The sequence below is a fragment of the Taudactylus pleione genome, unplaced genomic scaffold (assembly GCF_031769625.1).
Source record: "Taudactylus pleione unplaced genomic scaffold, aTauple2 ptg000015l, whole genome shotgun sequence".
In the NCBI taxonomy this organism is placed as follows: domain Eukaryota; kingdom Metazoa; phylum Chordata; class Amphibia; order Anura; family Myobatrachidae; genus Taudactylus; species Taudactylus pleione.
Genome location: NW_028284417.1, coordinates 5,500,884 through 5,523,883, shown reverse-complemented (window position 1 = coordinate 5,523,883; position 23,000 = coordinate 5,500,884). Strand labels below are relative to the sequence as shown.

Genomic DNA, 23,000 nt, shown 5'->3' with positions numbered 1-23,000 from the left:
AGGATGCACTAGGTCCCCCTCCTATACCCCGCCCCCGGGCCAAGGCACCTCAGTTAGTTACCAAGCCATAGGCCGGAGGAGGAGAAGGAAGAGAGAGAACAAAGATCTGGACACATACAAGAATCACATTCTCACCAGAGGGAGACGGAAAACCGGTGACCAGAGCAAAGCCCATCTGCAGCACAGGTGCGACAGGGCGGGAGTCCTGTGGAACCCTATGGACTTCGTAGAAATAGAGATAACAAGGGTAAGTTCTTACCATATCTCATATTTTCTACTTCAGGGTCCATAGGGTATCCACAGGATACCTTGGGGATGTCCCAAAGCAGTATCCTTTAAGGGTGGGGACGCTCCTGTGCAGAAAGGAGAATCCGCCGCCCGAAGGAAGCATCCTGAGAGGCGAAGGTGTCAAACCTGTAATACCTCACGAAGGTATGGACAGAAGACCACGTAGCAGCCTTGCAGATCTGAACTGCCGAGGCACCACGTCGAGCTGCCCACGAAGGACCCACAGACCTAGTGGAATGAGCCTTCAGAGAAGGAGGGACCGGTAGGCCTTCATGAAGATAAGCTTCAGAAATAGCCATACGGATCCAGGCTGCCAAAGTTTGCTTTGAAGCAGGCCAACCCTTTTTACAGAAGCCATAGAGGACAACAAAGCGTCCGACTTCCTAAACAAAGAAGTGCGGTCAACATAAGTCCTTAAGGCCCGCACAACATCCAAAGAGGCCTCACCCACGGAAAGACCCGGTGAGTTAAAGGCCGGAACAACTATTTCCTCGTTAACATGAAACTGGGAAACAACTTTGGGAAGAAACTCGGGCCGAGTGCGGAGCACTGCCCTGTTCCCATGAAAAACCAAGAAAGGGGGTCTACAAGAAAGAGCCCCTAACTCAGAAACACGTCTGGCTGAAGCAACGGCCAGAAGGAAAACAGTCTTAGCTGTTAGCCATTTAATATCCACTGAGCCCAGTGGTTCAAACGGCGGTCCTTGGAGAGCCCTCAGGACCACAGCCAAATCCCAAGGCGCCACAGGTGGAACAAAGGGCGGCTGAATACGGAGAACACCTTGCATAAAGGTGCGCACATCCGGGATTGTAGCAATCCTACGGTGAAACCAGACAGATAGGGCCGAAACCTGTACCTTCAAAGAAGCAAGGCGAAGCCCATGATCTAGTCCCGCTTGCAGGAAGGCGAGAATCCGAGACAGACGAAACTCCCGCGGTGCATAACCTCTCGGTCGACACCACTGGAAGAACGTATGCCACACGCGATGGTATATCCTCGCGGAAGACGGTTTCCGAGCTCGTAACATGGTACGCACCACAGAGCTGGAAAACCCCCAGGACCTCAGCATGGCCGTCTCAACAGCCACGCCGCCAAAGACAGCCGAGTCAGGTCCGGGTGAAGACAAGGACCCTGAGACAGAAGGTCCGGTCGTAGCGGCAACCGCAGAGGACTGTCCACGGACAGACCCTGAAGGTCTGAGAACCAGTGCCGTCTGGGCCACGCGGGAGCTATCAACAGGAGCGTCCCTCCTTCCTGTTTGAATTTCCGGATTACCCGTGGAAGAAGGGAGACCGGAGGGAACAGGTATGCGAACCTGAACGTCCACCGGACGGACAGAGCATCCACCAGAGACGCCCCTTCGTCTCTTGTGCGAGACCCGTACACCGGCAACTTGTTGTTGTGCCGGGACGCCATGAGGTCGATTTCTGGAAGACCCCACCTGTCCACCAGTAGTGGAAAAACGTCCGGGTGCAGGGACCATTCCCCTGGATGAACGTCCTGGCGACTTAGAAAGTCCGCCTCCCAATTTAGCACTCCCGGGATGAAGACCGCTGATATGGCCGGAAGATTGCGCTCCGCCCAAACCAGGATCCGAGAGACCTCTACGAGAGCCGCCCGACTGCGAGTTCCTCCTTGCCTGTTTATGTAGGCCACGGTGGTAGCATTGTCCGACTGGACCTGCACCGGGTGACCCTGGAGAAACCGCTGTGCCTGCAGGAGAGCATTGAAGACCGCACGGAGTTCCAAGATATTTATTGGAAGCTCCGCTTCTGTCGGTGTCCACCTGCCCTGGAACAAGTGTGGACCCGAAACTGCTCCCCAGCCCCGAAGACTGGCGTCCGTTGTCAACAGGACCCAATTTGGAACCCAGAACGGACGTCCCTTGTTGAGGTGGGTCGTCTTTAACCACCACGCAAGGGACAGGCGAACCTCCGGGGTGAGCACAATCGTCTGGAACTTCAGAGACTGAGGCAGCCCGTTCCACTTGGACAGGATCAGGTGCTGCAGAGGTCTGGAGTGAAACTGGGCGTATTCCACCATGTCGAACACCGACACCATGGAGCCCAGTAACCTCATCGCCGAGTGTAAGGACACCCGGCGGCTGTGCAGACAACTGCGCACCCTTGACTGTAAAGCAGAGATCTTGTCCTCCGTCACGAAGATCCTTTGCTGTCCCGAGTCCAATAAGGCTCCAAGATGCAGAATCCTCCGAGACGGGATTAGAGTGGACTTCTGCCAGTTGATTAGCCAGCCGTGCCGTTGCAGCAGTGCAATGGTCAGGTCCAAGTGGTGTAACAGGAGCTCTGGAGATCCTGCCACCAATAACAGGTCGTCCAAGTACGGCAACATGCGGACTCCTTGCAGCCGCAGAGAAGCCGCCATGACCGCCATAGCGTCCTGTATGTCCAATGACACCATGTAGTCCCCAGGTTCCAGCGCCAGAATGATGGACCGTAGGGTCTCCATCCGAAACTTCGGGACCCGCAAAGACTTGTTGAGTGCTTTGAGGTTGAGAATCGGACGATATGACCCATTGGGTTTCTGTACCAAAAATAGATTTGAATAGAAACCCTGGCCCCTCTGGGAGAATGGAACAGGCACTATAACTCCAGCCTGGAGCATAGTGTGCAATACCTTCCGCAGCTCCGTAGCCTTGTTCCGGTCTGATGGTAGACCCGTGGTGAAGAATCGAGCCGGGGGTCTGTGCCGGAAGGAGAGGGCGTACCCGTGAGAGACCACCTCCAGAACCCAAGTGTCTGTCGTAGTGAACGACCAACACCGGGAGAACTGCAGCAGACGGCCTCCCACCCTGGGATCCCCCAAGGGGAGACCCGGACCGTCAGGCCGCAGGCTTGTCATCTGGCTTGGGGGCCGGACGTCTGGTACTCCATGCCTGTTTCCGGGGCTTGACCGATTTCTTAGGGCCAGCCTGTCGAGGAAACGACTGTGGTTTGGGCCTGCCCTGGGCCCTAGATGACCGAAAGGACGATGGTCCAGAACCAGAAGGAGCAGCGGCCGACGGGAGACAAGCAGATTTGGCTGCCGCCAGCGTGGCCACAATCTTATCCAGATCCGGACCGAAGAGAACTTCTCCGGTAAACGGCAACGCTTCCAGACCTTTCTTGGATCTGCGTCCGTCTTCCAGGATCGCAGCCACAAGGTGCGACGAGCAGCTACCGCTGCTGAAGAAATTCTAGACACCAGAGTACTAATGTCTAGAGCCGCCTCGTTGATGTAGGTGGCCGAATCACGGAGATTGCCAATCAACTCCGCCTGTTCGGCCGGACAGTCGGATTCAAAAGAAGCCTCTAATGAATCCGCCCAGCGCTCCATCGCTCTGGCAACCCAGCAAATGGCCATAGCCGGCCGTGCTGCCCCCCCTGCAAGGGAATAAGCGGACTTCAGGCAGATTTCTACCTTGCGGTCCGTAGCATCCTTAAGGGAGGACATGGATGGCATCGGCAATGTGGCACTACGGACAAGACGGGTCACGTGAGAATCCACCTGTGGAGGGGATTCACACTTAGCAAAATAATTATCCGCGAACGGATAAGCCACCGCCAGGCGTCTCTGCGGCTGGTATCTTTTGCCAGGTTGTTTCCACGCCTCCTCTAAATGGTCCACCAACTGACCCGAAAGAGGAAAGACTGTGGCATCGCCCTTCACATCTTTGAAAAAGGCATACTTAGATTTAGCCGCTGGGGGAACTTCGTCCTCAATCACCAAGGCTGTGCGGACCGCCCGAATAAGTCCAGGAATATATACTTTGGACTTAGCATCAGCGTCCTTAGTATGGAAAGGTTCCTGATCGTAAGGATCCAGAATCTCCCCATCATCAGACGTCCCTTCGTCATCCTCATAAGGAGCGGACAGAGACGCCACCGGCCTTTTCTGAGGCCGCATCACAGACTCCCCTTGCAACACATCCGACAAGTGCTGTACAGAACTCGTCAGGGAGTTAACCCACGCTGGCTCCTGAGAACCCGGGAGCGGGGAAATAGGGAGACTGTGGGGTACCACCAATTGTCGTGGGAACCCCTGCATGGGTGACGACACCACAGACTGCTGGGACAAACCCATCGGAGTAAACGCGGGCTGCGGAGCTAACTGGCCCACTAAAGCTGTTAACGCCTGAGCGAAACAAGCCCAGGGCGGCTCCTGTACCGGTGCTGTAACCGTAATAGGCCGCGCCATGGACAAACACTGCCGGCAAAGGCCCTCCGCGCTACCCTCCCCCTCCGCTAACGGTACTTTGCACGTGGTACACTGTAGCCGGAGGGGAAAATCACTTTCAGACATGATGGCACCACGTATGTGACCTCTCTCACCAATTAAGTATTAAATAGGCGAGAGACCACCCTGCAGCACCGCACCGCAAGGGCTTTAGCAGAAAGAACAGGGACAGTAATAAAGCTGACAGTTTAGAGAAGAAAAGTTACAGGCAGCGCTAGCACAGTCACATACAATGCAGAGAAATAACAATTCCTGCACTAACAGCGCTGATCACTCAACTACACAGACACAGGGCCTGGTAGGACACAGCGCTGCATACACAGACCTGAGCCACAGCGGAGGAGAGGTATGCGGGGGGACCCAGACCACGATGCTTCCTTCCAGACTTCCAGCAGCGTTCACCATGCGTTGCAGAGAAGATGGCCGCCGAGGAGCAGAGAGAAGCTGGCCTGGGGGAGGAGCGCTGACACAGGACCAGTCAGCACAGTGCAGAGAGGGCTGTGTGCAGCGGGGGAGGCGCCGGCTGTGAGACAGGGAAGGCGCGCTCCCCTGGCATGCATTTAACCCCTGGGACGCCGCAGCGCTACCGCTCTGCTGCGGTCCGCTGTCCCAGGGGGTAGTGGAAGCGCAGGTTGGTCGCCTGGCTCCACGCTGCAGCCAGTCCCCAGGGAGCCCCCTGCCTGGGGACTTAGGACCATGTGATCAGCGGGGACCCACCACGGGACCCCGCTGCTTACCTCTGTCCCCCTTGAATCCGGCCATGGTCCGGAGCATCTGGGGTCACCGCTAGCTGTGACCCCAGACGCCCACCAGCATCCCCGGATCAGTACCGGCGTTCTGGTACCGGCGGGGTGTAGGGAAGACAGCATGGACGTCAGGACTGACTGTCCATGCTGTTCATCCAGATGTGCAGCCACAGCTGCATGAAGAAAAAGCTTCAGGGGCTCTTCTAGCCCCCACTCCAACAGGTGCACCCGACTCCGGCCGGGCACCAAACTAAACTGAGGTGCCTTGGCCCGGGGGCGGGGTATAGGAGGGGGACCTAGTGCATCCTGGGAGGCTGAAAGCTTAACTCTTTGGTGCCCTGCGACTGACGTCACACCTATACCCAAGGTATCCTGTGGATACCCTATGGACCCTGAAGTAGAAATAGAGGATTCACCACAAGATGTAAACCATTGGTGAGCCACAAAAACCGGAAAACCAGATTAGAGTTTGCCAAATAACATCTAAAAAAGCCATTACAGTTCTGGAACAACATCCTATGGACAGATGAGACAAAGATCAACTTGTACCAGAGTGATGGGAAGAGAAGAGTATGGAGAAGGAGAGGAACTGCTCATGATTCAAAACATACCACCTCATCAGTGAAGCATGGTGGTGGTAGTGTCATGGCGTGGGCATGTATGTCTGCCAATGGAACTGGTTCCCTTGTATTTATTGATGATGTGACTGCTGACAAAAGCAGCAGAATGAATTCTGAAGTGTTTCGGGCAATATTATATGCTCATATTCAGTCAAATGCTTCAGAACTCATTGGACGGCGCTTCACAGTGCAGATGGACAATGACCCGAAGCATACTGCAAAAGCAACCAAAGAGTTGTTTAAGGCTAAAAAGTGGAATGTTATGCAATGGCCAAGTCAATCCCCTGGGTTGAATCCGATTGAGCATGCATTTCACTTGATGAAGACAAAACTGAAGGGAAAATGCCCCAAGAACAAGCAGTAGAGGCCTGGCAGAGCATCACCAGGGATGAAACCCAGCGTCTGGTGATGTCTATACGTTCCAGACTTCAGGCTGTAATTGCCTGCAAAGGATTTGCAACAAAGTATTAAAAAGTGAAAGTTAGATTTAGGTTTGTTTAGTTTGTCCCCTTAAAAAGTGGGAGGCACATATAGAAACCATTGTAATTCCTACACCGTTCACCTGATTTGGATGTAATTACCCTCAAATCAAATCTGAAAGTCTGCAGTTAAAGCACATCTTGTTTGTTTAATTTCAAAGCCATTGTGGTGGTGAATAGAGGCCAAAATATGAAAATTCTGTCAATGTCCCAATATTTATGCACCTGACTGTATATACAAGGGACCACAGCAGATATTCCAGATATCTGCTGCAATCCCCTAGTTTTCACCTTAGGGCAGGTAGGTGGCCTTTCAGAAAGGGACACTTCAGCGCACAACCAAGAAGGGGCATGGTCACTCAGAAAAGAGGGAGTGTCCTTGACAGTGCCTTCTTCTCATCACTGTAGGGGTAGTGCTCAGCACTCACGGAGATGCTGGGTTTCCCCCAAGCTCTCCTTGCAGTGAGAATAGATGCCGTGCCATGCCGGACACTGCGGCCCATGGGTGGGGATGGTCGTTTTAGCTTTTCACAGTATAGTGTCCCGTATAAACACATAATGCCACGCAGTAATGCCCTTTGCACATTATGGCGCAGTAAAATTAGATTCCGGCAGAAAAAAACTGTCTATATAACTGCAAGCGTGACTCCAGGATCAAAAGGGCACAATTGATTGCATGCAAAAAGTCCTAAGCAGAATAATTTTGCATGCATGAAATCCCCAGCAGCCAGTATTAGTGTAAGCAAAATCTGTTAGGTGTCAAGCAGCTAGCTGATCTGGATAGGCCGTGTTAATAGTGCTGTGCATTACCGGTATCTGTCCTGTAATGGCGTCTGGAGCGGGGGAACCCCTTCTTGCTGCTGCTGATAGTATGTGGCGTCCGAAGCCGGGGGGGACCCCCTTCTTGCTGCTGCTGAACGTGGAAGCCTTCAAAGATAGTGCCAACATCATTCAAACCTAGCTCTGGCCGAAAGCTAATTGCAGCTTGCAACCCGGCAATCTCTGCTGATTGGCTGCCGGACCGCAAGCTCCTATTGGCTCACAACTGGCGCCTATCTGAAGAACAGCGTTGTGTCTTTGTCTGCAGAGCGGCCGGGTCCCGGGGACATGCTGTGCTGCAGCCAATCTTTGACAGCCTGTCAGGGATTGGCCACAGCACAGCGCATCCCCAGGGACCCGGCCACTTTTTAAAAGTGAGTCCCCAGTGCTCAATCCCGGCTAAAATAAGCGCTATAACGCGTATTTGCGATCACTGTTAACTTGATTGATATCTTACTCCTTCCCATCTAGATCCCATGAGGTCATTGGACCTCTAGGAAAACTGTTGCATCTTAACAAGCCTGTAGGAGAGCTAGCAGATTACTCAATTAAACCCACATTGAACAAGAGTGAACAGGACACACTGGGTACACTTGTAGATATATTGGCCAAAATACCGGGTGGCCCATCGGCCAATGTGTACCAGCAATATGTCTGAACGTCGTCATTCACAAACATATCGCGTCGGCTGTGCTGCACAGCCAATGGCAGATATATCTGTTCATCTTGCTGTGTGTACAGGTGGTCAATCGTTCGCACGTACACATGCAGCAGAGGCCGCGGGGAGGGGGGCGCGACACGCCCCCGGCAAGCGGGACCCGCTGCCAGATGATGGTTGTTCAGTGTGCATTAACAACCATCATCTGATCTGAAGAAAGGGAAGGAATGCAGGGGCCCCCAGATGGATTCAGAGATTTAGTAGTACTACCAAAAGTACTCTTTTCTCTTTCGACCAACCTTGGGGAAATTCCAAATCTACCACCAGGGGAGGGTATGAACAAAGAAGTGCGCAAAACTATCTGACTGGACTGGCATTTTCAAATACAAAACCCCAATTTCGTCAACAGTGGAAGTTCAGAACAGAGAATTAGAAGATCGGCGTGTCTGACCATACTGCGCAGATAATACTCACCACCTGGGAGTGTGAGACAAAACTTATATGAGGCATTGGAGCCTCCATTAAACATATTGATGAAAAGCAAAAACCAACAGGCCCGTAAAAGTTATAATTGCAGACAATCGACTTGCAAGTGGATCCTTCAACCGGAAGAAGCAGAGCTAAAATATCCATCCAGGCATAATTGCGAGATAAAGCCAGTACCACACCATGAAAGTTACAGCCCCAGGGCAAGGCTAATGGAGCCTGGTAAAGATGGAATGCAAACTACAGTCGCAGGAACAAAGGCCCAGAACGCAAGAGAGCTCAGCTTTAACACTTATGAGAGAGAAGACAATGCAGGCCCTGTCCTGTTGCAACAGCTAGTATGGAGAGGGACTAAAAACCTCTAGAGTCAAGGGAGTAGAAAGTAGGCATCCTTAATTCAAGAGAAGACAAAATAAACACACACACCACAAGCTGAGAAACATGGACAGAGAAAACGTGTAAAACCCCTGGAGGAAGAGGGTGAATCCTCTGGAAAGGTAACCAACGTTCACTACAAGAACCGATTATTAACTGAAAAAGGAAATTGATTTTAAAACAAGCAAAAAACTGTGATGGCATTCCATAAGTATTGCAGACTGAGGTGATGAGGGGTACAGGTAACAACTGTGGGATATAAAAGTCTCCAGGAAATTCCATCTGACCCCAAAGTAACTGCTTACGGTCTATGCCAGAGGTTCCCAAAGTCTGCCATTTACAGTCCACGTTTTAGGGATATAGGAGCCTGGAGATCCTACCCACATTCAGTGCTTATCTGTACCAGTCTTTTCTACAAACGAGCCGGTGGTTATCGTCCTAACCAGCCTCCAGTCCATTGGGACCTACACTGCTTAAGGAGCAGAGATTTGACCTGCAATCCAGAGCCGGAAGGACGTTCACCTTGTTATTCATTATTTATGCCGCTGCTATAATGAGACGGCTATCACCTGGTGCATTGTATACAAGTGATTACCATCGTGAACAGCTCCCGCCTTGCAGTGTCCCGGCCACTGACCAGCCTGCTGAGACACATTTGCTCACTCCGGAGAAGGCTGACAGTCGGCGTTTCACATCGCCTACAGCCATCACCTGGCGTACTACATGCAAGTGATTCCCCTCGTCTACGGCTCCCACTTTGCAGTTTCCCGGCTGCTGACCAGCCTCCAGGGACACAGTTGCACGCTCCGGAGGGGACTGACTGCCGGCGTTTCACATCGCAAGTGAGTTCCACTATAAGCTGCCACTCTTCATGCAGCTCTAAGCTAATGACAAGTTACTTTTAGGAGAGGGGATGTCAGTCCAATTTCTGATAAACCCCTTGCACCGATTTATATACAGAATGTTTTTATTCTACAGAGAGCCGGTTATATCATCACCCTCTCGCACTGAACTAATACGAGACACTTATTATACAGTTTAACAACAAAGTGGATCGTTGTCTTCCCTTCTCCCGGCAAACATTATAGATCATTCAATTATCATTGTGAATACTAGGTCTATGTAACCACTTCTACATTTATCCTTTACATGAAGGAATGTTGTTACATAGATTCTTTTGAAAGGATCTCCAGGGATAATACCACATCTATGTTTTAGTGTATCCATTTACTAGATACAAGTCCATCGAAGATTGATAACCTATTTTTATATCTAATTGTGTGTATTGTCTATTTCTGTTTATATTGTTTATAGTTTCTTGAGAGTCTGATCAACTCTATTGTATGTATTTATGTTCATGTTCTATTATCTACTCCTTGTGAGTGTGGCTATTTAGCCCTAATTATTAAATTGCCTTTTACACAATTGATGTGTTGATTACTGGTGTCCAAGCATAGACATTAGAGCACAGTTATTTTTTGTTATATATAACTTTTTATAAGGTTGACATAACCTTCTCTGACTGCTGAATTATTGTCTGATCCCTCTAGTTTATTGGCGCTGGGTTTTTACTTTTTTTTACTTTTTAAGAACCGATTATTAACTGAAAAAGGAGATTGCATTTAAAACAAGCAAAAACTGTGATGGCATCCCATAAGAATGCAGACTGAGGTGATGTGGTACAGGTAACAACTGTGGGACATAAGTCTCCAGGAGATTCCATCTGACCCCAAAGTAACTGCTTACGGTCTATGCAGTCCACGTTTTAGGGATATCCATGCTTGAGCACAGGTGACTTAATTGGTACCTCAATCCATATGATTTAACCATCTGGACTCAAACTTGGATATCCCTAAAACGTGGACTGTAATGGTGGACTTTGGGAACCTCTGGTCTATGCTAAAGGCTTTATGATGCCTCTATACAGGGATGCCCCCGCCTAAGCGACAAACAGGACAACGGTGGCCCATAGAAGTGAGTGCATCCAGAGATTTTAGCACCATTACATTAATGTGAGAACGGAAATCCGTAAAGAACTCTGCTGAGGCCTAGGATTTCCAAAATGTGAAGATACCGCATCAGCACTTCTAAAAAAACAGATCCATGACCATAACAAACCATCCCAAGAAAAAGGAAAGGACCCTGGCCGAGATGACATCTCCACAACCACCACCATAGCACAAATGATCCATAGAGGGGAGTCCTGACAACGGGGTCCTCAAAGAAAACAGAATAAAATGGCCTGTGACTCTATAGACCATCTAAAAGACTCTAGAACAGAAGGTAGCAAAAAAAGTATACCTAGTAATAGTATGCCTATACATGAAAGATAATGATGCCACGTGCCTCCTGCAATTCCAATGGTAACCAAATGGAGCAGGAGGAGAGAAGCATATCTTGCGTCATGTGGAAGAACGCCCAGGAATGGATAAATGTTATCCTATGAGAAGATCACAAGAATCTTGCCAGAAGTATGGCCCGATACATAAAAAGGATGAAGAAACATTGAAGCACCGACTGGAAAATGTGACCTGCCCAAAGCTTACGACTAGTGAATCTTTTGGATGGAGCACTAAGAAACCACAGAAAGGAACAATCAGAATGTACTCCTCCCTAAAACACAGTAAGTGCACCACTTCAGGATGCAAGGCACAGCTAGACAGCATCACAGTAACAGCTCAGCGACCACACTCCAGAGCAGAAGCACTTGCTGTGCACAAAAAAAAGCTGATCTTCTACCTCTTAACCTTGGTTTGCAGATGTACGAACCATGCATAAGGTCACTACTTGAATATGGAACTGAAGCTGGTATATGGAACCTGGAATATATTTAAAGAACAAAAATCCGTACTCCACTGTAATGAAAAAGTGGGTGGGGGAGGGGGAGAACTAAGACAGACTACACCAGTCAAATAAAAGTCTGTACTCTACATAAGAAAAAAAAACAAGAGATATGGTAAGAACTTACCTTTGTTATCTCTGTTTCTACGAAATCCATAGGGTCCACAGGGTTGACCTTGGGGTATAGGTTGGGAACCAAATCCGGGCACCACGCAGTTAAAGCTTTTAGCTCACAGGATGCACTGGGTCCACTCTCCATATAGCCCCGCCCCCTATCCAGAGGCACCTCAGTTTGTAAGTAGCCAAAGGCCGGAGGAGGAAAGAAAGAGAGAGAAGACTGGAACACTCAAAAACCATACTCACAGAGAAGGAGACGGGAAACAGGTGACCAGTAACACAGCCCATGTGAAGCCAGGTGTGTCAGGGCGGGCACCCTGTGGACCCTATGGACTTCATAGAAACAGAGAAAACAAAAGGTAAGTTCTTACCATATCTCTTGTTTTCTACTTCAGGGTCCACAGGGTCGACCTTGGGGATGTCCCAAAGCAGTCCTTATAAGGGTGGGGACGCTCCTGTGCTGAGAGGAGAATTCGTCGCCCAAAGGAAGCATCTGAGAGGCAAAGGAAACCAATGCATAGAACCTTAAAAAGGTGTGGATGGAAGACCACGTGGCCACCTTGCAAGGCAGAACAGCCGAGGCGCCACAGCGAGCCGCCCACGAGTGGCCCACAGCCCAAGTAGAATAGTCATCAACCAAAACAGAAAGGCCTATCCTATGTGTAGGCCCCTGAGATAGACAGACGAAGTCATCTAGCCAATGTCAAATTATTGGCCGGCCACCTTTTCCTGTGAAATCCAAAAGACCACAAATAAGGAGTCTGATTTCCTGAACGGATCACATAAATCCGGAGAGGCCGGACCACAGTCAAAGAGGCCACACCAGCCGAGAGGACTGGTGACTAAAATGTCAGTACCATAAGTTCCAGAACAATATGGAACTTAAAAACCATTCTAGGAAGAGACACGGACGAGTGCAACTCACACCCCTGACATGGTGAACCATCCAGTAGAGTGAGCCACATGAGAACGCTCCCAATTCTGACAATCTCCTGGCGGATGCAAACGCCATAAGAGAGAGAGCCTAAGCTATAGACCATGCAATGGCTATCAAAGCTAGTGAGTCAAATGGAGGCCCCAGGAGGGCACGAAGAACCACTGCCAAATCCCAAGGAGCCCCTAGGGGGGATAAAGGGATGTAGAATCCAGAAAACACCCTGAAGGAGGTCTGGATACAAGGGAGTGGAGCAATTCCACATCCGAACCATACTGACAGTGCAGAGATCCGCACTCTCAGGAAAGCCAGGCTGAGGGCGAGACCCAAGCCAGCTGGAAGGAATGCCAGAACTCCTGAAAATAGTAATCACCGGAGGATCGTAGCAACAGGTACGATACCAAAAGTAGTATGTATGCCACAGTCTGTGGTAGATCCCAGCAAAAGCTGGCCTATGCGCTCTAAACATTTCAAAGATGACAGAGCAAGGGAAGCCTTAGGACCACAGTTACGCAGACAAAGACAAACTATCCAGGTCCAAGGAAAAACAAGGACCCTGAGACCACAGGTCCGTATAGTGAAGCAGCAGGCACGGAGCATCGATGGGGAGACTCCGAAAATCCAAGTACGAGTGACGTCTGGAGCGATCTTAAGCCACTAGAAGGAATGCCCCTCCATCTCGAATGAAACCTCCGAAGACCTCAAGGAAGAAGAGAGATCAGAGGACACAGGTACCCAAAGTGGAAGGTCCACTCCACTGACAAAGAGTCACTGAAGGTTGCTTCAGTACCTCTAGAGCTGGACTAACACCGGTAGTGAGGGACAGAGTCAGAAGGCCATGAGGATCACATCAGGGAGGCCCCCTCTGCTCACTAGAAGTTGAAACCTCTCGGAGAAGAGACTAGTCCCCGGGATGCACGTCGTGATGGCCGAGGAAGCCCGCTTCCCAATGGAGAGCTCCCGGAATGAACACTGCAGAGATGGCCAGGCAGAGACCCTCGGGCTATGTCAGAATGTGTGACATTCCTGTCACTGCTACCCAACGACCAGTGTCTCCTAGATGGAAGCCACTGTTGTGACACTGTCGGACTGAACCCTTCCAGGTTTTCCCGTGAAATATGTGTGTGTTAGGCCAGAGCGAAGGCCCCAGACCATCTAAAGTTCTAACAAGTTAACTGGCAGGGCGGAATCGACAGACGTCCAACTGCCCCGAAACGGATGTGGACCAGACACTGTCAGTAGCAAAGAATACCCTGGACAAGATGGCCATAGTAACCCGGACGGAGACCGACTCGCCTCCAGAGAGAGCATCCTCGTCTGAACAGTGAACCGATGGAAAAAACTTGTTCAATCCGGAGAGGAGCCAATTATGGAAAGGCCTGGAATGGAATTGAGCATATTCACCCTTCCAAAGGTAGACATTCTGGATATTCGACCGCGCATTACAGAGAGTAATGACATATGTCGACTGCGTAGACATCCGCGCACTCCTAGTTGAAGAGTGGAGAGCTTGTCTTACTGCAGAAGAATTCTCAGATTCTGAGAATCCAGTAGGGTTCCCAGATGAAGTATACCCTGTGAGGGATGCAGGGAGGACTTTCTCCCCGTTGATTAATCATCTGTGCTGTGAAGAAGCCACGGTTATCCTGACATGGTGATCCTGCTAAGAGCAGGAGGCCGACCAGATACTGGAGCAGTCGGATACACTGAACAGGTGAACTGTCAGAAAATCCATAAAGTTGGTAAACTCCAGTGGGGCTGAGGACAGTCCAAAAGGCAGAGCCCGAAAACTTCAAGTGTTGCTGTGGCACAGCAAACCTGAGCGCATGCTGATGTGAGGGTTCTATATGTACCCGTAGGTACGTGTCCTGAATATTCAGGGATACCATAAAGTCCCCAGTTCCAAACATTGGATGATGGAGCATGGTGGACTCCACCTGCGTCCAGGCACCCTTAGAATCTGATTCAGGGATTTGAGACAGAGGATAGGCAAATGAGCACCAGTCGGCCACTGCTCCAGAAGGAAAGTAGAACAACCAGTCCCTCGCTGAGATAGTGAGGCTGTATAGCTTACAAATCCAAAGACTGTATAGCTTTCTGGATTTGTAAGGCCCTGATCGGGTCTGAAGAAGGGCCCGTGTAACAACACCTGTGAGGAGGCAGACTGAGCAATAAGAGGTGGTACCCATGAGAGATTACAACTCCTACCCAAGCATCCGTGGTGACTTGACACCAGCACTTGGTGAACTGAGAAAGTCAGTATCTCACTCTGTGTTTGTGAACTGTGTGAACTGCGGCTGCACGTGCATCAACAAAGGAGCAGCGCCAAGCGTGCACCTGTGTCCCATAAGTAAAGGGCCGGCTGGCTTGTCCGTTAAAGGGTGCTGTAACCCCCAAACTGCACTCCAAATAAAATAAAAAAAATTATTTTTTAGTGTTTGTGAATTGTGTGCAGAGTAGCCGCACGTGCATCAACAAAGTAGCGCCAAGTGTGCGCCTGTGTCATGAGTAAAGAGCCGGCTGGCTTGACCGTTAAAGGGTGCTGTAACCCTCAAAGTGCACTCCAAACAAAATAAATAAATATTTTCTGTGTTTGTGAATTGTGTGCACTGTGGCTGCACGTGCATCAACAAAGGAGCAGCGCCAAGCGTGTGCCTGTGTCCCATAAGTCTGTTAAAAGGTGGTGTAACCCCCAAAGTGCATTCCACAAAAAATAAACAATTATTTTTTTTTCTGTGTTTGTGTGCGAAATGTATGCGCAGTAGCCGCACGTGCATCAACACAGCAGCAGCGCCAAGCGTGCGCCTGTGTCATAAGTCAAGGGCCAGTTTGGACATCTGGTCCGGACTGAAGGACGTGCTAACAATTTCTGACAAGTCTACTGTCACTGCATATGATACTGTCACCATTGACAGAATGGTGGAGGATTACATCGGTGACAGCATCCAAGTAGGCATGTCAGACAGTCCGTACCTGTATTGGCAGGAAAAAGAGGCAATTTGGAGGCCCCTGTACAAACTGGCACTTAATATAGTGGATGGATTTATACTCCTAGGTAAGAATTGCTCAGAAGCAATAATCCTGTTTCACTCCTGCAAAATACTGCTGACAAGTGTTTCAGTCTGCTGCAAATGTGAAATGACATTTGCAGCAGACAAACACTTGTCAGCAGTATTTTGCAGGAGTTGAATAGGATTATTGCTTCTGAGCAATCCTTACCTGGGAGTATAAATCCATCCACTATATAAAGTACGTCTACTCCAGTTTATTCTCCGTAAACAGATCTTAGGAACGTTTGATCAGTGTTCACATTTTCCTGACTATTAATAGGACTGATAATACAGTCATTTGATGATGTACTCCTGATGAAGTCCCATGTGGGGACGAAACGCGTTGGTGCTCCATCGTATTTTGACTAGTGTTTGATGTAAGCTCATCAGATTCACTGATTTTATTGAATAAATATTGTTCTTTTTATTGAGATTGAAGTGTTTTATTCAAATAATAATAGTGGCCTTTTGGCCTGTTTGGGTGTATATTGGTGGAAGGGTATTTTTCAGTAACATTACAAGGAATCATTGCTAACCCTGAAACCAGGATTTATGACCTCTACAAAATCATTGAAAGACCAACAAAGGACTCAATAAATCTATTCTCTGGGAAATGAAAGGGAGATTCATCTTTTGTGTCGACATCTAAGACTGATCATTGAAGTAGCTTCATTGCTGCATTAATTGTTGATTTATTAATTATTCAGTTTGTGTTGTTTACACATTTTGTATTTTAATATATTTTTTTAGAGCGCCCTTTCTCTTTCTTTATATATATTATATATACACATACACACACACACACACACGAGATATAATATACACAATGTTGCTACATTCAACTGCCCAGATTCAGTGTCTTGGAAGGCTATAGCGCTGTGTACACTGACCTGATGGTGAGGTACGCAGGGGAACTGGACCAACTGCCATCACCGGAGATTTCTGCAGCTGCATCAGAGAAAATGGCCGCCTGGAGACCTCAGAAGAAGCGTGGCTCGCGGAGAAATGCAGCTCAGCGACGCCAGACTATAGTTACTGAAAGGCGCGCTGAGCGGCGGGAAGGAGCCGCTACAACAGGGAAGGCTTCCTCCCCTGGCCGGCTATTAACCCCCGGGACGCCGGCTCCCAGCGCCGATCGTTAAGTCCCTGGTGGTCTAGTGGACACGCGGGGTATGGGGGGGCCCGCCGCCACTGTCGGCGCCTCCGGTATGTGCCCAGAGACCAGGGGCATCGGACTGCATTTGGAAATGCGCGGATCACTGCAAGCGTCGCACAGGCGCCAGTGGTGGCCTGGCTTACCCAGTGCCGGACAATGTAGGGAATTCTCTATCCCCAAGTACCAGTCGGGAACAGCAGTAGACAGAGTACAGCTGGTGACAGAGTGGGACGAAGCAGAGCTGTTAGATTCTGGCAAAACATCTGCTGTTAGCAAAGCATGCATACTTCTGTGAGGCACAAAAGTGAAATGGTTTTCCTATAGGTCCAATGGCCTCAGACTGTAGAGGTGGAGATTTCAAACAAGCCTATTTTGAGTTTTGTGCCTGCTGCTGGTTTGGTGCCCTATACACCCCAAAGTATACCAGGTCCCCTGTCCCCCAGATTGGACGAGAAAAAAAAAAACCTAGGATCTTTGGAATGGTGTTGACCTGTATTCTTATGTTCAAATGCTTGATATAATGTGGGTATTATTTTTTATTTTTACCTTTTATAAGGAATGTTCCCAATACCAGAAATAAAAAGTAATTCTGCTTTTCTGTAATGTATACCGTATATACTAGAGTATAAATCGACCAGAATATAAGCCGAGGTACCTAATTTTACCCCAAAAAACTGGGAAAACTTATTGACTCAAGTATAAGCCTAGGGTGGGAAATGCAGCAGCTGGTAGTGCCCCAAGTAGTAATCCCCCCTGGTAGTGCCCCCAGTAGTAATTCCCCCTGGTAGTGCCACCAGAAGTAATCCCCCCCTGGTAGTGCCCCCAGTAGTAATCCCCCCCCTGGTAGTGCCCCCAGTAGTAATCCCCCTCTGGTAGTGCCCCTAGAAGTAATCCCCCCCTTGTAGTGCCCCCAGTAGTCCTAATAAAAAACAACTTACCTGAAACCCCGCTCCTGGTCCCGCTGCTGCTATCAGCTCCTCCGGCCGCTTTGCATTATGGGAGAGACGTCGTCATGACGTCTCTCCCATTACCCACTACGGGAGCCAGAAGATGGCTCCCGCAGTGGGAGCAGCAGCAGCCGATGAGAGTCTGACAGACTCTCATCGGCTGCTGTTTACAACAAACATGCAGCTGCCGGCTCCGGCAGCTGTGTGTTTGTCAGTGTGTAATGCTGACCGAACTCCGTCCGGTCAGCGCTACACACGCGGTGTAGCTGTGTCACAGAGACACAGTCTGCACCGCGGCCCGCATGGTACGCTGCTCAGCTGCGTACCATGTGGGCATGACTCGAGTATAAGCCGAGGGGGTACTTTTTCAGCACAAAAAATGTGCTGAAAAACTCGGCTTATACTCGGTATAAACTTCGAGTATATACGGTATATAGGTACTGTATGTATTCTGGAGGCTGCAAGCAGAAATAAGTATTAACTGCTATTTTGGAGAAACAGATCGCGCAACCCAACCCAGGTCTAAGTGAATATGCCCCATAGCCAAAAGTTACTTCTAAAATCACTGCAAGTTTTGTACAAATTAAGAAGAGTAATACCCCTTTCAGACAAGGCGAGATTCCCGGGTTTTTCGGCTGGCTCGGCCAAAATACCTGGGAACACGGTAGCCGCCACTGCAATTGACCAGGGTATTTCCCGGGACTAAAGTTCCGGGTATAAAACCCTGCTCAAGTCTGCATGGTGCAACCTGGGATTTTACTCCCAGGCTGCACCTAGAGGCCACTGATTGGCAGTTTGGGGTTTCCTGGAAGGATGGGGCTGTCTGGAAGGGGCAGGAAAAACACGGTTGGCACTGATTATCTGGGGAGCCCTTATAACAAGGGGTGAAGACCAAGTACCCGATAGATTGAAAATGTGTCTGGTTCATGATGCAGTGTGGAGAAGCAGTTGGCGCACAGAAGATACAGAGACACTGCCTGTTGTGAGGTCTGGTGGCTGGAGAAGGGGTGTGTGATTGCGTGTGTATGAGTGTGACGTATGTATTTGTGTGTGTATAAGCGTGACATAAGACCAGCCTGTCATGCCCTGGCTATTAGAATCCCAGGACAGACAGTCTTATGTCTGAATTGGGTCAACCCGTGAAAAACACAGGTCTGAGCAGGGAAATTCCGTGGTCGTATGCCTGAAAGTGGTATAATGCAGTGGCAGTATAGAGAAAAATGTACATCTGAAATGTACTTTAGGATATTTGTTTCAAATTGCAAGTAAAAAAACTAAAAAAGTCTCAAACATTCAAAATAAATAGATCCCATACCTGCAAAACTATTGGTGAAGTAATAAGTGCAGCAGAGGGGGGAAAAAAAAAAAAAATCCTCTTTTAATGTAGCTTATTTACCTGAATTGGAGTGGGTCTATCAAACCCAGCATTTTTTATTGCAGACATAACTTCTGGATATGGATTAAATGCATCTTGAAAACTGCGAACTGGGTTGGGAATTGGCCTCTTATTGCCTTCTTTTAAGTCGTTACACATAATATTATTGTTTTCCTTCCTAAAACAAAAATGTTAGCAAAATCAAAAAAAATTTAAAATCTAAGAAAAAAAAGGCATAGAAGTCTCCTATACTTTTAAGGATTTCATTTTAGGGTCTCATACAGGACAGAAACACCTGTGAAGCTACACATCGACATTCTATAAAAAATAAATAAATAAAAAAACAGCAATTTACTGCAAACAGAAGTTAACCTTAAAATGCAGGGATATGCCAGTTCCAAATATGCTATATTAGGGGAATCGGCATGGGTCTAGTAAGTAATCTAACCCTCCCCTGTCTCCATAACCCCCACCCCCAACCCTCCCTTAGTTGTGCCTAACCCTAGCTTCCCTCCAGTGGTGCCTAATCCCAACTCCCACTTCCTGCACCCTAAACCTAACCTCCCCCCAGTGGTGTCTAACCCTAACCCCCCCTTTCCCTAGCCTAACTCTAACCCTCCCTGGGGGGGTGCCTACCCTAAGTCACCCCGTGAGTGCCTAAATCTAAACTTCCCGACGTCTAACAGCTAGAAAACCCTGCTTACGCTGCCCATCCACTAGGCGATTAAACCTAGTGATGGAGAGATAACGACGGTCGTTATCGCTCCAACGCTTGGTAATCACCAGCGAATCGGGCAGTAAAAGGTTACAAACGACCAGCGATGCGCGTGCCCGCTGGTCGTTTTTAACATCAATCATCGTACGAACATGACGGTCGACCTGACGACCGCCGTCAGGTTGCCATGTTCGGGGATGATTGATCTGTATACACTGAACGTCTAGTGTATGCAGTTCACCCCGCGGGAGACGACGGCATCGTAATCGTGCCGTCGTCCCCCACATCGTTAAGTGGATGGGCAGCATAACCTTCGTTCGGGATGCCGGCTGTAGGGATTTCGGCGTGGGGCTAAAGATAGGCATCGAAATCCCGACACCTATCTTTAGTCCCGGGTCAGGCTTTCATTGTCGGGATTCCAGCAGCCAGCATCCCAGCCGGCGGTAATCTCACAGCATCCCATTTAGGGCATGGACAGGGTTCAGTGCATTTACAAGTATTAGGAGCTGGCATAAGCATCTATAAATACTCAATGGTCAACAGCACAAAGACCAGTCATTATTTAGGCAGCAATAAGGAGCACAATCCCAGTGCTGTTTTAGTTACTGCCTTGAATGGAAACATCAGTCTCAGATTGTTTTGAACAGTCACAAACTATGTCCCAGTAAACCTAAACTAGAAGGCAGTGGCTTATCAGTCAAGATTTGGCCACAAAGGCATGTGGTGCTCAGGGCGGGGGATGGTTTTATAACATTAAGATGTCGTAATTATCTGTACGCATATATTATACAGTATATCAAATTCTACATATGTAGGATTATGTAGATTGAGATTCGTGGCTTTTTGTGTCCATATAACAGATCAAAATCAGGTCAATTATGTCTAACTGGCCAAATTGCAAGGGAATGGGAATGAACATCTTAAGTTTATTCACAGAGACTAATTTTGTGACAGACACAAATATGTTGCTGAAACCTAGTAAAGATGTGTCCGCATACATCTAACCTTGAATTGCGCCAAATAGCCTTATTTAGCGTGAGAAGGATTTTGCAAGTTAGCTGCACCAAGACACTAATCCTAAAATCGTTCCGGTGCCGCCCAACTCCCCCCCCCCCCCCCTCCCGCTTTATCTACGCTGCGATCGTGGACCATCAGGGCATGTGCAGCTTTATAGTAATATGATGCATGGCCTCTGCAAGGCACGGAGGAGGAAGTGTAATGTGCAGTGTTTTCACTTAAACACCGCACATTACACCTCCTGCTCCGTGCCTTGAAGTCGCCATGCAGGCTATTACTATAAAGCTGCACAGCCCCTGACATACTTTTACATGTTTGGGGGGGACCGAGCCTCCTCCTTTGCCCTCCCCTGTTCCAACGCCTATGGTGCAGCTGTTACCGGAGGTGTCCAGTCTATATGGTTATAGACCTATGGAGAGAGTTGTGACAACACTGCAATATGTGTCTGAAGATTGACTCGTGTCTATGTCTCTGGTGCTGGATCTAAGGTTTGTGATTGTATATGATAAAGGTTTGATATGAATAAGGAAATAAAGTGTGAAAATAAAGTGAAAAAATTTAAATAGACCGTTATGTTTCTAAATGACTGAAGGATCTATGTACTAAGCCTTGGAGAGAGAAAGTGGTTGGAGATAAAGTACCAACCAAACAGCTCCTGTCATTTTTCAAACACAGCCTGTAAAGTGACAGTGATTGGTTGGTGCTTTATCTCCATCCACTTTCTCTCTCTCTCCAAGGCTTAGTACATAGACTCCTTTTTTGTGGTAAACAATGGAATCACAGTGCTCGTAAAACCCAATGTAGGTATCCTAACACAATTTTAGTCCATAAGATACAGATGTAGTAGGGTCAGTCCATGAAATATAGGACACAATACATGAAAATTATATTTCGCATAACCACTAACATTTTAGTATATTTATGCTGCTAAAAGATCGTAGTATATTAATGTAACTGTCACAGTGACTTCAGATGATGTACAGTAGTGAACTTTGGAGACTGGTTCTATGTTGAATATGATAGAAAGACCTAACAGATATCTGCAGATCATGGTTGTTCATACACACTGAACCACCACCATCCGTCATCTGGCCGCAGGTAAAAGGTAATCTTTTACCTGCTCCTTATATGAAAGATGTCAGACAGTGGCCTCTACACTGTCGGGCATCTTTCATATAAGCAGCAGGTAAGAGATTACCTATATACAGTACCATCAATTATTCAAAGGAACCTGGCTAATGCTCCTAAATAAGGAGAGATTTTTTATCCTGATATCGAGGAACGTTATTTTTCAACTCACTAGGTTTATTGTCATTGGGACATCATCCTGTTTTTTAGATACAGACACTATATACTGTTTTTAAATATTAGCTAATTGTTGAAGTATCTATGTGTATTAGGATTTATCTTTATGTAATATTGTATAGGCCGATATCTCTATGAGTGGTGCTTTTTTGTATGTTTAGTGTTAACCAATTAAAACAACTTGCTCAAGTTTAATTGATAATTACATATTGAGTTATTTTATTATTCATTTGTTACATTAGAATACATGTATTTCTCAGAAAACCAGCGCAGTAAAAATTGATTTTAAGTATAGTTTAGTGAACATTCAGTTTTTTGTTTGTGTGTCAATCCTAAATTTAGGGTCTTATAAGTGTATAGTATAACACTCATATTGTAAAAATAATTAGGAGAGCCTGTTTAAAAACATATATAAGTCACCTCAGCTACTATGTCAATTCTATTGTAACATGAGTCACACAAACAATAAAGTTTACCAAGAGTATATTTTTTTTCTGCTACTAAGCATTAATTATGACTACCTACCCCATATATTATTGTCATATATTTAAATGTTGAAATTTAGCTTCATTTTTGTGTGTATGTGCATTTAAACTTCTAAAAATTAACATGAAATGTAACATGAGTCACATGGAATGACCCAGTAGTAATGATGGGACAGTGCTGTCTGGGAATAAGTCAAATCTTTTACGGATCCTCTTTTTCGTATAGTACTGTGTACCTACATCACCCTGTGACACTTGTAGTGTGACAACTTGGAAATGTTGTTCGTGGTTAAAAGGGAAGTCAGTCAGCCCTTTGAGGAGGCCCCTTTCCATATGGTCAGTACCGGTATA

General features: G+C 47.9%; 1 protein-coding gene across 1 annotated transcript in view; it reads right to left on the bottom strand.

Moving 5' to 3' along the window:
* The window catches only part of LOC148542085 (putative ATP-dependent RNA helicase DDX43), a 190,288-nt gene that overhangs the window by 105,762 nt on the left and 61,526 nt on the right, over positions 1-23,000 (bottom strand). Inside the window, exon 6 of the mRNA XM_088471358.1 lies at positions 19,149-19,305. Within this exon, the coding sequence (XP_088327484.1) occupies positions 19,149-19,305 (157 nt within the window). The remainder of the gene's footprint in view (positions 1-19,148; positions 19,306-23,000) is intronic.